Here is a 17,467-nt window from a genome sequence, read left to right on the forward strand (position 1 = left end):
TTTCCTCGGGTGAGGGAGGGTTGTCAGCCCTGCTGCTTCCTGACGGGTTTGGTTGCAGCACGTCATCAACCTCCTGAATGGGGCCCTGCTTTTCCCGAGATCTGGGTTAGTGGTTGACAATCCATTGATGGTTTCTGTAACAATTGCTTGTTTTATGTGAATGGGTTGTTAGCCCATTGCACAACCCCCAACCTGGAGGACCAGGGGTTTTCTGTCGGGGTCACCTTCCCCTAGGCGAAGGCATTTCCATGCTAACGATCTCCACCTGCCCGGGTTTGAAATCAGAGTTTACCCTCTCCTAGATAGGCTGCCATCCAAGGCTAACGAGTCTTATCTAGCCGGGTTTGGAATCGGAGTTCCTTCTCCTAGGCTATGTCGGTTCCCGACACCTTCTTCCATATTATCCGGTGCACCCCTCACACGAGGGATCCCCCATCCACCACCCAGGGGACGAGCCTCAACGCCATATAGCCCCAGCATGAGGATACCCACTCACACTCTCCGGTTTTCCTCTCTGACTAATCTCCCATTCCTCACCCTTTAGTTTCACCCTTCTATTTGATACACTCATCTTGCCCCCCTCATCTGAAGGAGAGGGGGAAATCAGACGGGGTCATTGGGCACAGGGGAGGAGAGGGTGAAGAGAAGGTATGTGGAAATGTCTTGTCCCAACCCAGCAGAAGATGTCAGAAGCCAGCACATCCCTCCCCATTTATTTTGCCACCCCACCAGTTTCCCAAATACTCATTCATACGTGAGCATTGTGACAATTTGGAACAAAGCAAAAAAAATTTTTACTTTGTGCATTGAATTATTTAGTGTAGTGGACTGTGTATGTGGAGTTTGCAATGTGAGAGGTTGCAAGGATAAAACACAATGTAACAATTTTTAATGCTGCTTGTATTTGAACACAACAATTAAACTTTTATTTTCACCAGCTTAATTGTACAAGGTTGCCTTTGCCTGTTTATAATGTTGATAATGACCATGTTACAAATCTGAGCTTTTTGTCTGACACTTTCAGCGTTACAGACAGTGCTGTGGAGCCATTAAAAACGGAACTTGCTGAACTAGAACAGCTGATCAAAGACCAGCAGGATAAGAATTGTGCTGTCAAGGCAAACATACTGAAAAATGAAGATAAGATCCAGAAGATGATTTCAAGTATTAACTTCTCTTCAAGAACGTGAGGCAGAAGGATTCTTGCACATTTGGCACAGTCATTAATGTGGTTCAGCTAATAATGTGAAGAAATTATGGCTAGGAGGAATCTTGTAGCAGAGCAGACTAATTGGGTGCAAAGCATTATTTTGCATTCCAGTCTCTCAGTCGTTTGCATTCCACTAGAGAGCTTATTATACTGTACATTTAAAGAAAGCAAATGAGCACGTAAAATAAAAGCATTGTTTATAATAGCTCTGAAAGCAGGAGTTTTACTGTTTTTCTTTGCTTGCTGAAGTTCATGAAGACTTTTAGCAAAAACATTCAATGTGTGCACAAAATGAACTGGTTAAAATTGAAGGGAGGAATTTTACCCACTTTATAGTTGACTGATTGTTACTCTTTATTCTGCATATTTCTGAATGTTTTTAACAAGCTTCAAGGTTCCCTGCAACAACATGAGCATTGCATTAATTACCTCAACACCAAGGCATACAGGCAAACCAACCTCCTGCTTGTTATCCATGGCACTCAACACTGCAGGGGTTTATTTTACCATTGTAGGCTGATGGGTTAGGCTGCCTAGAAGTATCTTTTCAAAAATGCTGATATCTTTTTCATATTATTTTTGATCCTTTGGTGTATTGTAATCTGATCATAGCTCAAAGTAATTGAGTCTCCTGTAATTTACTGGTTAAGGCAACTGGTTGAGATTTTATCTTCTAGTTCTAATGTAAAAATAGCATTATAAAAATAATAGAATTGCAACATCCTAATGTTCTTTTATAAAAATAAGTGAAATTGGTGAACTAAAGGCCGTAATTTAATCTAGGTGTTTAGATTCATGTTGCTTAGCTATTGTAATTTAAAATGTCAAACCGTAAATTTTAAGTCAAAGGGTACCCTGTTATCTAAGGCACTTAATGTAGTAATTGGCCAAAGAACTAAAATATATTACTAAATAAACTGCAACTGTTTTATCAAAGTTACTACAAGCAGAGGCTAGTTCTATCATCTCATCGGTGTGATGCAGATCAGGAAAGCCTGTCAACATGGCAACCTGGTAAATTCAGAAATGCTGACAATGAACAATTCTGTTACCCTAGCATTAATATTAATATATGGCCTGTTAAATGGGGAAACCCCTTTCACAGAGTACAGGTTCATGTTTGTGCTCTCTGAATGAGAACATCGCCCATAATTAACCCCTCTAAAGATGTAATGAAGTATTAAGTGTGCTCTAGGAGCCATAATTTTTCTTCAGTATGCCCTGTTATCAGGAGAAAACATGCATTCTCAGCTACTACTTCAACTTTAAAGGCAGTTAACTATTGGAGTCCTTAGCTATTGTTTCGGTAATATTCTGAGGTTGTTGAAGAAGGATTTTAATGAAGCAAAAAGCCAAATCATGATACATTCTGTAATTATGCTTATTTTTACTTTTGCAGAATACCAAACTAAAATTGCTTCAGCAGACTTTCTTGATATGACCACTGTCTGCTGTTATAATTGTAGACACAATGGAAAAAAAAGGAATTTTCTTTCTTTATTAAATGAATGTGGTGCCTGGGACTACCTTTTAAATTTATCAGTGGCAAACTTGTTGGCCAATTTTAAAAACAATCCAATTGTATCTGAGGTTGGTGACCATAACTTACAATTTGTTTTCAAATTTGAATAATGAATATTAAAAGTTTCCAAGTACCCATAAAGCTTGTGCTGTCTGGTGTTTCACAAGCCACTGTAATATGAAATGTAGCAGTACTTTGATGAAAATTATCAGCCAGCTTCTGAGAAACTGGAAAGTATAACCACTTGTGTGTTATTATTTTAAATAGTAAAGTTTAACTATTATTATTTTAGTAGAAATGGTTATCCATTGAATATCATTGACATGTTCAGTTTAACCATCTAGGATTACCTGCTGCTCCAGTTAAATCAATTTAATCCAGAGCAGTGCATCAGTTTTGTTAATATATTAGGCTGGCAAAAGGCAGAGTCATATAAAAATATTCCTCCAGTTGTTTATTCACTTGTACATTCCAAGCCAAAAGCATAATATACAACTTTGAGAATTGGTATTTCTTTATTGGTATTTCCTGTGACCTGACCCAATAATCTTATATTGAATAACACTGAAAGATGCTTCCTATCCCAATTTAAAAAGGAGTGCTTTGATTGTGGCTCCATTTATAGGAAATAAGTTGAAGAAAAATGTGGAAATAAGTTCTTTTTACAATTCCTGTTAATTTTGAAGACTTAAGGATTTTTTTCTGAACAAAAATTGATATAAAAGAGCTAATGATTAGGTTTTGCCAGAGCATCAAATAGTCTAATCTATGCAGTATAAAGACGAGAAAATCTGCAGGTGCTGGAAATCCAAGCAACCCACGCAATATGCTGGAGAAACTAAACAGGCCAGTCAGCATCTATGGAAAAGAGTAGGCAGTTGACGTTTTGGGCTGAAACCCTTAATCAGGGAAGAGGCAGAGTTTGTCATTGAAATATCAGTTAAAATTGATACCTGTACCAGGCTGGAAGCCTGAAAGGAGTTTATTCTTCATATGTGCTGGGAAAGCACTAGACTCTTTTTCCACAGTGAAAACTGTTGGATAATCTTATTCTACATACAGCACGTCTACCTACATTGGTCCATATACTTCTAGCCCTTTCCTATCCATATACTGTACCTGTCCGAATGTCCTTTCGATGTAATTGTACCCATCTCTCCCATTTCCTCTGATAGCCCATTCTCTATACCAACTGCTCTCTGCACAAGTAAGATTTTCTTTTTAAATCTTTTTCCATGGTAAGTTAATTGGTGACTGTAAATTGCCCTTAGCAGACACATGTGGAGATAATAAAAATAAAAGAATGAATGTAGGATTGGTACAAATGGGTGGTTGATGGTCAGCATGGAATTAAGTGGCTGAAGGATCCATTTCCGTTCTGTGACTTTCTGTGACTCTACGAACTGATACAGTGCCTATAAAAAGCCTTCACCACCCATCCCCTACCCCAGAAGTTTTCATGTTTTATTGTTTTAAAAAATTAAATCACAGATTTTAATTTTGCTTTTTTGACACTGATCAACAGAAAAAGACTTGTGTCTCAAAGTGTAAACAGATCTCTACAAACTGATCTAAATTAATTACAAATATAAAACAAAATAATTGAATGTATTAGTGTTCACCCTCCCCACCCCTTTAATATGACACACCAAATCAGTGCTGCAGGCAATTGGTTTTAGAAGTCACATAATTAGTTAAATGGAGATCACTATGAGTAGTCGATATATTTCAATTAATAGTAGTAAAAATACACCTATAGCTGGAAGGTCTAACTGCTGCTGAGGCAACAACTCCAGGAAAAGGTTATTGAAAAGCACCAGTCAAGAGATGGATACAAGAAAATTTCCAAATCACTTAATATCCCTTGGAGTACAGTTAAGTCAGTGATCAGGAAATGGAACAAATATGGCACAGCTGTAAATCTGCCTAGAGCAGGCCTTCCTCAAAAACTGAGTGACCATGCAAGAAGTGGACTAGTGAGGGAGGTCACTAAGTGATCTATGACAACTCTGGAGGAGTTATAAGCTTCAGTGGCTGAGATTGGAAAGATTGTGCATACAACTGTTGCCCGGATGCTTCACCAGTCACAGCTTTGTGGCAGAGTGGTAAAGAGAAAGCCACTGTTGCAAAGATAAAAATTCTCATGAGATCTCAGGTAGAGTTTGCCAGAAGGCATGTGGGAGACTTGCAAGTCAGCAGCCAAGTCCAGACCTCAGTCCAATTGAGAATTTGTGGCTGGACTTGAAAAGAGCTGTTCACTCACAACCCCCATGCAATTTGACAGAGCTTCAGCAGTTTTGTAAAGAGGAATGGGGAAAAATTGCAGTGTCCAGATGTGCAATAACTGATAAAGAGACCTATCCACACAGATTCGAAGCTGTAATTGTTGCCAAAGGTGCATAACTACTGACTTGAAGGGGCTGAATACTTATGCAATCAATTATTGTGTTTTATATCTAATTAATTTAGATCACTTTGTAGAGATCTATTTTTACTTAGACATGAAAGTCTTTTTCTGTTGATCAGTGTCAAAAAAGCCAAATTAAAGCCACTGAGATTCAATGTTGTAAAACAATAAAAAATGAAAGCTTCCAAGGGGATGAATACTTTTGAACGGCAATATATAATCTTTTCAATTGGGCAACATATAACATATTACTAATCTCTTTTTTGTGAATACATATGGAAACTAGAACTTGTGTGTCTTCTAAAGGTGAATTAAAGATACTGTTAATCTATTATTGCCCCAAGAATTGAATTTGATTGATAATTGATTTACTAAACTTTGAAGATGAGTAGGAACAAACTCAAGCTAATAAATAGCAACAGTAAAGGACATTCCAACTTTAATGTGTAATGGAGGCTAGTGTTTTTGCACTGAACCTTAAGATGATCACCATCTTGCAATAATCTTGACGAAATAAAATTCTCCATGGACCTTCATGGGCTTGATGCATTGCTAATTATTACTTCTGTATATTTTTGTAAATTTTGGTTACTGTATCATAGCTAAATTAATTTTCTAGTGGAATAAAATAAAACATGCAGCTCTGTTCAGTGTTGTGTTTGTATTAGCTATTGAACTCTGTTGTGAATACTCAGCAATAGCATATGATTAAAATATGGAGAATATATACTGACAAAATCCTTGTTTTCCCCTAGCTCCATAAAAATTGAAAGTGCTGTTGCTGTGTTCTTATGAATTCAGTAATTAGATTAGATAATAAATGAAACTGGATTTTCTGAAATGCTGCCATTTTATATGTAACATATGGATAGATTAATTAATGAAACCAGCTTTCCACTGAGAAGATTTTGCATTCCAGATTTAGAATAATTTTTTTCATAATGCTTTGGCATGCTTCCTGAATACATTTCAGACTTTTCTCTTCTGCTTTTGACATTCACTGGCTGAGAAGCAGCTCCTGCAGGAAGCCTATCACCTTCGCTGCACTGTCTGTCGCTAAATCATAATTTTCCTGTCAGACTTCTGCCAGTGTTATCCACTAAAAACAAAGTTATGTGCTCTTGGGAATATGCTCCCAACTAACTGGCCAGATTGACTTGGTGAATTCTGTATTTGGAAGAAAGGGATGATAAATGATTGCTTCAACTGGATGTCAAAGCATGCTTCTATTTTCAAAATACTAACCTGATGTCACTGTAAAATTGTAATGGCAGCAGTATTTTACAGGGGATCTGAGGGGCTTTTTTTTACATAGTGGATGGATTCTGTAACACACCACTTGAGGAGGAGGTGGAGGCAGATATTCTCACTTTTTTTTTAAACTTTTTTTTATTGTTTTCAAATTGTTACAGAATAAATGTGCATGAAAAAAAAAAGTGTTACCCAGCCCCCTCCCCTTAACCCCTCCCCCCTAACATCCCTATTAAAAAAATAAGAAAGAGAAAAAAAAAGGGAATGCCTGGATGTTGGAAGATCCCCACATACTCCACGGAGTTCTCATTTTTTTTAAAATATATGTTAAAGTTCTTTTTCTTTTCAATCTATAATAATACCTAATCTTTCCACTTTCGTGGTATCCTGGGAAATCTTTATAAAAGTCTCCATGTTGCTATGTGTGTCCCCACCATTCATCCAGGCAAAAAGATAGAAAAAAAATTAAAATATAAAGGAAAAAAAAAATAAAAAAATACCCCCCTACTAATGTTGTGGAAAAAAGACACAACATTACCCCCCTCTGCTGTACGGGTCATGGCAACCGCCATGATTACACACGTGATTCCCGCAGTAACCGATCCACAGCCTCCCAGCTCCCCCGCAACATAAAAAAGTATATGTATAAGAAGAGAAAAAAAAAAAATACTATTCTCACTTAGTATTTCTAAAATTTTGCTTTTCTCTTCTGTAATATCCATAAATGTCCATCACTTCTGTTCCTTGGTTCTATCTTCATCTTTAATCCATTACGTTTGGAAGCCTCTATGTGTAGTTAGCGAATAGATGGAAGTTCTTGTACAAACTCCTCCGCTTTTCGATAGTCGGAAAAAAAAAATTTTCTGTCCTCCAAAAAAATTATCAGTGTTGCTGGATGACGCATTGTAAATTTATAACCCTTTTCCCATAAGGCTTTTTTCGCTGGGTTAAATTCCTTCCTTCTCTTCAACAGGTTGTAACTTATATCAGGATAAAAAAGAATTGGTTTCCCTGCTATCATCAGTGGCCCGTTTCTATTTTTGGCACTTTGGGCAGCGGCCTTCAGGATCTTTTCTTTGGATATTCTCACTTCTAAGAAATATCTAGATGAGCATGCAAATCAGACCAAATGCAAGTAAATGGGATTGGTAAAGATGGTCAGCATGAGCATGACAGACCAGGGTCATCTTTTGTGCTGAAGAAGTCTTTGACTCTTTATCTCTAAAGTGAATTGTGGATTAAAGTCAATTACAAATATTGGCAATTCTGTGATGAATGCATTATTAAAATGAGAATACCAACTTTGTCTTAATATTTATTGCTTAAGACAAAAAGACAGCAAATGAATGACACTTTCATTTTATTTGATGTCAACAAAAATAGATGGATAGTCCAGGAACTTGCATCTTTTGCAGCTTATTCTTTCGGCTGAAGTCTGTTGCAAATTATAGTTGAAGAGATGTTTCTGAGCTGGCGCCAGTGATTTAAAAAAAAGCAGTATTCCTCAACAGCCTCTTGAGATCATGTGCAGGACCTAGATACAATATATTGAGTTAGAATCTGATCCAAGAAACTGAAGTTGGATGAGTTGGTAGAATTGTACAAGAGAAAGGCTTAATAGAGTAAATATAGTGATTGAGACAGGACACTTAAAATTCCCGGTTAGAAAACAAAAGTTTTTTTGAAAAAAAGAAGTCCAGGGTGGTAACACTGCTTGAGGAAGATATAATAGTGCTGAAAGGAGAAAATGGACAGAATTCATTTGATTGGAGTTAAACAAAAGAGCTCTATGTTGTCCATATATAACCATATAACAATCACAGCACGGAAACAGGCCATTCCGGCCCTCCTAGTCCGTGCCGAACTCTTAATCTCACCTAGTCCCACCTACCCGCATATAACATAACCCATAACCCTCCACTCCTTTCCTGTCCATATACCTATCCAATTTTACCTTAAATGACACAACTGAACTGGCCTCTACTACTTCTACAGGAAGCTCATTCCACACAGCTATCACTCTCTGAGTAAAGAAATACCCCCTCGTGTTTCCCTTAAACTTTTGCCCCCTAACTCTCAAATCATGTCCTCTTGTTTGAATCTCCCCTACTCTCAATGGAAACAGCCTATTCACGTCAACTCTATCTATCCCCCTCAACATTTTAAATACCTCGATCAAATCCCCCCTCAACCTTCTACGCTCCAATGAATAGAGACCTAACTTGTTCAACCTTTCTCTGTAACTTAAGTGCTGAAACCCAGGTAACATCCTAGTAAATCGTCTCTGCACTCTCTCTAATTTATTGATATCTTTCCTATAATTCGGTGACCAGAACTGTACACAATATTCCAAATTTGGCCTTACCAATGCCTTGTACAATTTTAACATTAGGACGCTAGAGGAGAACTTCTGCTAGAAGTTAGAAGTCTCCAAATACAGCAGTGATTATGGTGGAAGACTTTGATTACACCAATACATACAGTATATTAAAGAGAAGGGAAGCATGAGGCATCACTAGTAAGATGTGCCATTCTTGGTTGTCTTTGGGAAGACAGTGCAGAGTCACATTTCGAACCTCTGGTAGTTCTTCATGTGAAGATGCTCCCTGGATCAGGAATTCCAGAATTCAGTCTGAATGAAGATGAAGAAATGGTGACATATTTCCAAGTCACCATGAGAGGATCTGGAAAGTATTAACTAGATTGATAGGGATTAACTAGAAAGATTTAATTTGTCTCTGTAATTTTGAGATTTAAAAAAAGTAAGTGCTGGAAGACTCGGCAGATCAGGCAGCATTTATAGAGAGAATAGCTTAGCAACTGGATTTTTAAAATTCTAAGACTTCAACAAGAAATGGGATTAAAATGATTTACAAATGGTCAGGTTTTGTTGAAATAGGAAACAGGAAACTGGTGGAAGCTTGAACGATTCTATCATGTTGTCTAGTCTGTAGTAAGCTATTAATGACAACCTGATTCAAACACATGCACAGAATGCAGTATGCATCGACAGTATATGACATTTGATCAGGTTTCAATTTAGAAAGGAGGCTTTAAGAAGGAAAAGAGGAGTCAATAAAATATCTAGCAGCTGCTCTCCCAATATTAGTTCTGCTTATAAGGTTTTACATACACAAACACACTTTCATATTTTTAATTAGGTTATAAAAAGAATAAGGTTACAGGAAAACATTTCTCTCTTTTGCACCCTTTGTCAGCAGCCTGTAGAGGGCGCTGTTTCCTTTCTGCTGGGAAATAACAATCTCCATCCTGCAGATAAAACAATTCGTTTATAATAGTATTGGTTGCAGAAACATAAACTTAGGCAGACTTAATTCATTAGATAATATCTTCAAGAAATGTAGCTTGGCTTGTATTGCCAAGTTTTGGTGAGGTCTTTTATAAAGATGCGCTTACATTTACATTTTGATTTTGATAGATTTTGGTCATTCCAAAGTGCTCCACATGTAGTGATGCATAGTCATTTTTATTATAGGAAGCATGATGGCCAATTGATGTACAGCAAGTTCCCACAAATAGCAAAGTGATAATGACCAGATAATCTGTTTTTAATGTTTCTGAGAGATAAATATTGGCCAGGAGATCTGGGATAATTTGTCTATTTGTCTTTGAAATTATGCCATTGGATCCTAGTCATTCCTACAGGAAGACACTGGCTCTTGTTTTGACAGCCCTCCCAAAGGATAGCACCTGGAACACTGCAGCACTCTTAAAGTCCAATTCTCTTATGTGCTCTGAGTTTTCAACTCAAGTCTGGAGTGTAGCATAAAGCTATAAGCTTCTGATCAGAATCAAATTTATTATCACTAATGTTGTTATATGGTTTCATAGCTATTAGATTCATTGTCATGTATTGGCTACTCATTTACATCAACTCATCTAATTTTAAACACCAATACTAGAAGTCTGGTTCATAGGCCATGTGAAGTAAATAAAAAAAAATACAGCCCGAGGCTCAACTGCATAACTCTCTAAGAAGGTTTTTTAAATGGGGGGAAAAGCATGAAATAAAAGAATACTGGCAGGCTGGCTTGAGGCACTGGTTCACCATTTCTCTGCATTGTGGATCGTAAAAATATACTTCAGAGGTCTTATACAAAGCAAAACTGAATCAGGTAGACGGGGCAGATTCCGAGTTCAATCACGTCTCTGCAACAAGTTAACTGACCGCTTTTGGATTATAGTTTTTTTTAACGACAGGCTGCAATACACACCTAATAGTATCGTTTCTGTACGTGTCTAAGTATATGTGATAAAATTTGCTCTGCTTAAACTATCATGAAACCTTTGAAACCTTTTAAATCAATGGTAGATTTGGGGAATCTTACATGAGTTCCCAGTATAGTGTCACTGTGACATCAAACAGCTCTTATAGTACAGGAAGTAAATTTCAGGTTACTGATGTGAAATCTGATAGAACATTTACACAGTGGTTGAAGCATCAAAGTTCTAGCAAGCAGAAGTGAATTTCTTAATCAGTAAAACTAATTAAAAATTAGAAAAAGTATACAATGAATCTTGAGTGTGTGAAATAAGCAATTAGTATGTAAAAACATTAAGGAGTATATGTGAATGTTATTGTATTCTGGAGTTCCTCATCAGTGACATCCACTGGATCGATGCTGTGTTCTTCCTGCTGCTATCTTTAAAATGAGATGTTAAAACTGAAACCTCATATGCTCGGGAAGATGTTAAAGATCTTGAAATAGGAGGAAGAGCGGAGAAACCATTATTCTAAACTGGTGCTCCTCAAGGTTGCGACCACAGCTCCCTATTTCACTCCCTGTACTTGCATGACTGTATTGTCAGATTTGACTTCATCTACAAATTTGCAAATGATATCACCATAGTGGGCAATGATCTAAAATAACAATGTGTTGGAGTACAAGAAAGAGAGAGAGACTAGTGACATGGTGTCATGATGACAACCTTTTCCTCAGTGTCATGAAACAAAAGAGCTGGTCATTGACTTCAAGAAGAGAGACAGTGCATACGCCCCTGTCTTCATGAATGGTGTTGAGGTTGAGATTGCTGGGTGTTCCTAGGAGTGAACATCACTACTACCATGTCCTGGTCCAACCATTAGACATCATGGTCAAGAAAGTTTACCAATGGCTCTACTTCCTCAGGATGTTAAAGAAATTTGACATGTTGTTATCAATGCATCATAGAAAGCATTCTAACTGAATGCACAGAAGCTTGGTGTGGCAACTGCAGAGAGTTCAAAGTATGTTTTATTATCAAAATACATATATGTCACAATATATAACCCTGAGATTCATTTTCCTGTGGGCTTACTCAGCAAATCTATAGATTAGTAACTATAACAGGATCAATAAAAGATCAACCAGAGTGCAGAAGACAACAAATCGTGCAAATGCAAATATAAATAAGTAGCAATAAATAATGAGAACATGAGATAAAGTGTCCTTGAAAGTGAGATAATTGGTTCTGGGAACATTTCAATGATGGGTAGTGAAGTTGAGTGTAATTATCCCCTTTTGTTCAAGAGCCTGATGGTTGAGGGATAATAACTGTTCTTGATCCTGATGGTGTGAGTCCTGAGGCTCTTGTGTCTTCTACCTGATGGCAGCAACAAGAAAAGAGCATAACCTGGGTGGTGGGAATCTCTGATGGTGGATGCTGCTTTCCTACAGCAGCATTTCATGTAGATGAGCTCAATGGTTGGGAGGGCTTTACCTGTAATGTTCTGGGCTGAATCCACTACTTTCTGTACGATTTTCTGTTCAAAGACATTGGTGTTTGCATATTAGGCTGTGATGCAGCCAGTCAATATACACTCCAGTATACACCTGTAGAAGTTTGTCAACTTTAGATGTCGTACCAAACCTCTGCAAACTCCTGAGGAAATAGAGACACTGATGTGCTTTTTTTCACAATTGTACTTACGTGCTGGGTCCAGGACAGGTCTTCTGAATTAGTAGCATCCAGGAATTTAAAGTTGCTAACTCTCTATTTCTGATCCTCCAATGAGGACTGGGCCATGGACCTCTGGTTCCCTATCCTGCAGTTTATAATCAGTTGCTTGGTCTTGCTGACATTGAGTGAGATGTTGTTGTTAGGACACCACTCTGCTAGATTTTCAATCTTCCTTCTACATGGTGATTCGTCACCACCTTTGTTTCAGCCTAAGGCAGTGGTGTCACCAGCGAACTTGGATGGCATTAGGGCTGCTCTTAGCCTCACAGCCATAAGTGAGTAGAGCAGGGGCTAAGCACACAGCCCAGTGATACATCTGTGCTGATGGAGATCGTGGAGGAGATGTTATTGCCAATCTGAACTGACTGAGGTCTCCAAGTGAGGAAATCCAGGAGTCAATTGCACAAGGAAGTATTGTGGACCCAGCTCACCACCATCACAGGAACGTCTCCCTTCTATAGACTCTATCTATACTTCTTGCTACTTCAGTAAAGCAGCCAGGATAATCAAAGATAACACCTAGCCCAGATAGTCTCTCCTCTACTTCCATTGAGCAGATGATACAAAAGCCTGAAAAACACATAATAACCAGGTTCAAAGACAGTTTCTATCCTGCTGGTATAAGACTATTGAATGGTCCCCCAGAATGATAAGGTGGACTCTTGACCTTGTTATGATCTTGCAACTGTGCTTTTTCTGTAGCTGTTACACTTTGTTCGGCGTTTTATCGTTTTACTTTGTTCTACCCCAATGCACCGTGTAAGGATTTGATCTGGATGAGCAATAGACAAGATTTTCATTCTATCCCAATATATGCGACAATAATGAACAAATTTCAATTTCAATTCCAATTTCTGGTAACATTATCATTTAAAGTAGATTATCTGTGGCTATCACATTGTTTTGTCAATACTTGCTACTGTTACGTACCCCGTAACTGGGTCACTTACCAGCAAAGATAGGGAGGTCCGTTGAAGTCTGATGGTACTATTTTTAACAGTATTTATTGATAAAAATACACAAAAATAATATCAATGCAAACATACAGATAATATACGTCGTCAATACTACATCTAAAAGCGTGGGTATAATAATAATCAATAAGAAATAGCTCTATCGTTGTCTAGGGGATAATGTATTGTCCGATGGAAATATAAAAGTCACTCCAGTTCATTCAGGCTGCAGCCTTTGGTTGGAGTCAAGAGAGAGATTTTAGAAACTTGCCAGCTTTTCCTTTTTATGATTTCGATCCTTGGTGTTTCGTTGATGTGGCCTCTTCTTTAGCTAAGCCGTTCTTCCGTGGTGATCCCGCCAATTCCCCAGGCAAGGGAAAAGGACGCACGCGAGCCCCACCGGCTGACGGTATTAAACGCTGTCACGGGATTTCTAGCATTTCTCCTGGTGTGTCTAAAGGGGTTGTTCCCCAGACCCTCTTTTATCCTTACTCACGGGGTCTCAGATGTCAATCAGGTTGGGATGATGCAATCCCTCAACCAGCCCACTCTGGTCACCCCCTGAGGGCTTCAATGAATAGTACAGTACTCAATACACAATTCCGTCTCCAAGAGACAACAGCCGTTATCAATGGTTCCGCCTTGCTGAGGCCAGGACACATTCCAAAACTTGTGTATTCTGGACGTCTCTCTCTCATTTCCTGGGTCCCAGACCCGAATTAATAGCGATCTTGCGATTCTCAAAAAGGAGGGGGCTACTTTGTATCCTTCGGCCCCTCAGAGTTGTGGCACATTCGTAACAATACATTTCAGATTTATTTTCATTTTATTTAGAGATACAGTGCGGAACAGGCTCTCTGGCCCGGCCAGTGGTGCTGCCCAGCAGCCCACTTCTTTAACCCCAGTGTAATCATAGGTTAATTTACAACAACCAATTAACCAATTAACAGTCTTTGGACTGTGGGAGGAAACTGGAGCACCTGGAAAGAATCCAGGAGATCACAGGGAGAAGCTACAGACAGTGCCGGAATTGAACTCTGAACTCCACCTTGAGCTGTAATAGTGTTGTGCTAACGTTTGTGCTACTGTGGCACCCAGCAACTGTGAAGTGATTTATAAATGCAAGTCTTTTTTCCCATTCTCTGTTAAGCAATGTCTTTGCACCCTTCTCTCTGTAGAGCTCAATTTTTGTGGTTGACAAACTATACTTTCCAACACCCAGCATTTCTTAGAATTCCACATCTGCAAGATGACCTTTTCTCAATCACAAAGAAGAGATGCCAGTGTGCTACTTGGTTCGAGTCTGAGGAGATTTGGTACATCACCAAAGACTTGCAAGTTTTCTACAAATGTACGAAGAGCATTTGACTGGTTGCATCGCAGCCAATGGAGGCTCCAATGCACAGGATTGCAAGGGGGTTGTAAACTCAGCCAGTTCCATAATGGTCACAAACCTCCCCACCATTGAGGACACTTTCAGGAATGCAATATCCGTTACTACAGACCATCAGCATCCAGGATATTCTCAATACCACCATCAGGGAGGAGGTACAAGTGCCTGAAGACCCAAACTCAACTTTTCAGAAACAGCTTCTTCCCCTCCACCTTCCAATCTGTACAGTTCATGAACTCATGCCATTCCCGGTTATCCCTTATTTTGCACTAATTATTTATTTTGTAATTTATAGTAATTTTTATATCTCGCACTATACTGCTGCCACAAAACAACAAATTTCACATCATACAAGACTGTGATAATAAGCCTGAATCTGATTCTATATGTCTGTTTATTTGATCATAATGGAGGCTGGCATGGTTCTGTTGCATTGGAACTGTAATCTCTGTTGTAATAATTGAGTTGCCCACAACAAGCTCTGGGATGAGATTCTAGCAAACAGATTTATTGTTACAAATAGCTTTTGAACATTGGAAACCCAAACTCCCTATTAATTGAAAACAACAATTTCAGTGTAGTGAAAATTTTCTAAATCACACTTGCAAATTGTGAGCTAGCAACATAACAACTTGACTGTCTAAAGCCAGCATAGATGTTTTAATATTGTACTATCAAAAAATTACACTTTTGTTCGTAAAAGCCAGAATCAATGTGAGCAATTACAATACCAAGAACTAATGATCTGTTTCAGGTGGAAGCTGCCAAAAGTAGCATTAAGAACAGAAAATTATTAAAGCAATTTAGAAACTATTTAATTTTGTGGACATTACATTTAAAATGAGTCATTGCAGTTTTGAATAAGGCGTTGCTCTCAAACCACGGGTATATACTTGGTAGCCTCTTTGTTAGGTACCTCCTGTACCTAATAAAGTGGCCACTAAGTGTATGTTTGTGGTCTTCTGCCACTTATCACATGCATTTCACGGTTCAATTTGCTGTGCATTCAGAGATGCTCTTCTGAACACCACTGTTGTAACGCATGGTTACTAGAGTTACTGTTGCCTTCCAGATAGCTTGAAACAGTCTGGCCATTCTCCTCTGACCTCGCTCATTAACAAGGCATTTTTGCCCACAAAACAGCTGCTCATTGATGATTTTCATATCTCGCACCATTCTCTGTAAACTCCAGAGACTGTTATGCATGAGGATCCCGAAAGATTAGTACTTTCTGCAATACTTAAACCACCCCATCTGGCACCAACAATCATTGCACAGTCAAAGTCACTTCAGTCATATTTCTTCCCCATCCTGATGTTTGGTCTGAACAATAAATGAACATCTCAATCAAGTCTATGTGCTTTTATGCTGTCACATGATTGACTGATTAGATATTTGCATTAACGTACAGTCGTAGTAATAAAGCGGCCACTGAGTGTATGTTTGGGCACGAGGGATATGTTCCAGATTTTTCCATTAGAATAGATAGATATTTCTTGTTCAACATGGACACAGTGGGCAAATGGTCCTGTCTCCGAAGTGCATGACTTTATGACCCAGTGACTAATTTGTGGGGGAAGAAAGATTTAGGATAGCACCATTAAGGGTGATCATTGATTCAGTTTTAATTTAGGCTACATGGCAGGGTGTTTACATTAGACATCTGAGCCACAATTCTGAAGCAACAGTCTAAAAGGAGAACAACATGAGAATAAAAACAAATAAATGATATAGTTTATTCATAATACACACAAAGCAAATATAATTAGTATATTCACTGTACTATCAGTTCAATACACTTGATGTGTCAATGCCACTCATTAGGTAATGCACCTGTGAAACATCTGAGAGGCTACTACACAAGTCCCTGGTCCTTCCCACAGAGTCTATGTGGTGACAGCACCAATTTTCAGTGTCCCTCCTGCAGATGAATGTGCCAGTCGGCAGCTTTCATTTAAGGACATCTTACCTTCTACATTTAAATATATACTTAAAAATATATGCACATCTTCCTCTGAATCCACAGAACAACTTACAAAATGCTATAAAGCAGTGGACATCTCCTTACAGTGATGCTGACCTTGCTTTGAGAAGGATGATCTAGAGTCAGAAGTGTTGGACTGCCTGTGTTATAGGAGCAGTGATCCACGTTATTGCGTATATAGTTGCAACATAAATTTCAGCAACTTGTCAAGACCTTGATACCTCCTCACAAATTCCTGGTCAAGGATGACCAGAGGCAACACATGCATGGGAACTCCACCAAGTGAACACACCTACATTTGTCCCATCAAATCTCATTCATGTTCTATGGTCTTCCAAACACAAAATGAAGTTCCAACCTCTAACAGAGATCAGTTGATCCAGATCCTAACCATGTGATCAACTTATAAACAAAATGCTGAGCCACAGGCTGTCTTCAGCAATGCCAAAAAAGAAATTATTTGAGACAATATTGTCCATTCGCTTTTTTTTAAAGCAGAACTCCAAACATCTATTAATTAATTGCACATAATAACATCTCCCTACTTTTTAAAAACATTGGTTTACTTTTTAAAACATTGAAGATTGTAAATGTGCTTTACTTTGTGGCAAGTGGCTGTTAAGGTTATATACTTTAATATGTCAAATATTAAACTATGAGATTAACTACAGTAATTTATTAGTTATCAAATTGCAGAAATAATGCACAGACTCAGCTTTGTTCTTGCACACCCATACTTCTTTATCCCAGTACCTCTTATTCTTGATAATCTGGCTGTTTCTTTCT

At 38.3% G+C, this 17,467-nt stretch overlaps 1 protein-coding gene across 1 annotated transcript in view; it reads left to right on the plus strand.

Annotated features, from left to right (window-relative positions):
• The window catches only part of traf3ip1 (TNF receptor-associated factor 3 interacting protein 1), a 140,143-nt gene extending 134,364 nt beyond the window's left edge, over positions 1–5,779 (plus strand). Inside the window, exon 15 of the mRNA XM_073046723.1 lies at positions 1,025–5,779. Coding sequence (XP_072902824.1) covers positions 1,025–1,190 — 166 coding nt within the window. The 3' untranslated portion in view covers positions 1,191–5,779. The remainder of the gene's footprint in view (positions 1–1,024) is intronic.
• The last annotated feature ends 11,688 nt before the right edge of the window (positions 5,780–17,467 follow it).

Source organism: Hemitrygon akajei, chromosome 5 (assembly GCF_048418815.1).
Source record: "Hemitrygon akajei chromosome 5, sHemAka1.3, whole genome shotgun sequence".
Lineage (NCBI taxonomy): Eukaryota > Metazoa > Chordata > Chondrichthyes > Myliobatiformes > Dasyatidae > Hemitrygon > Hemitrygon akajei.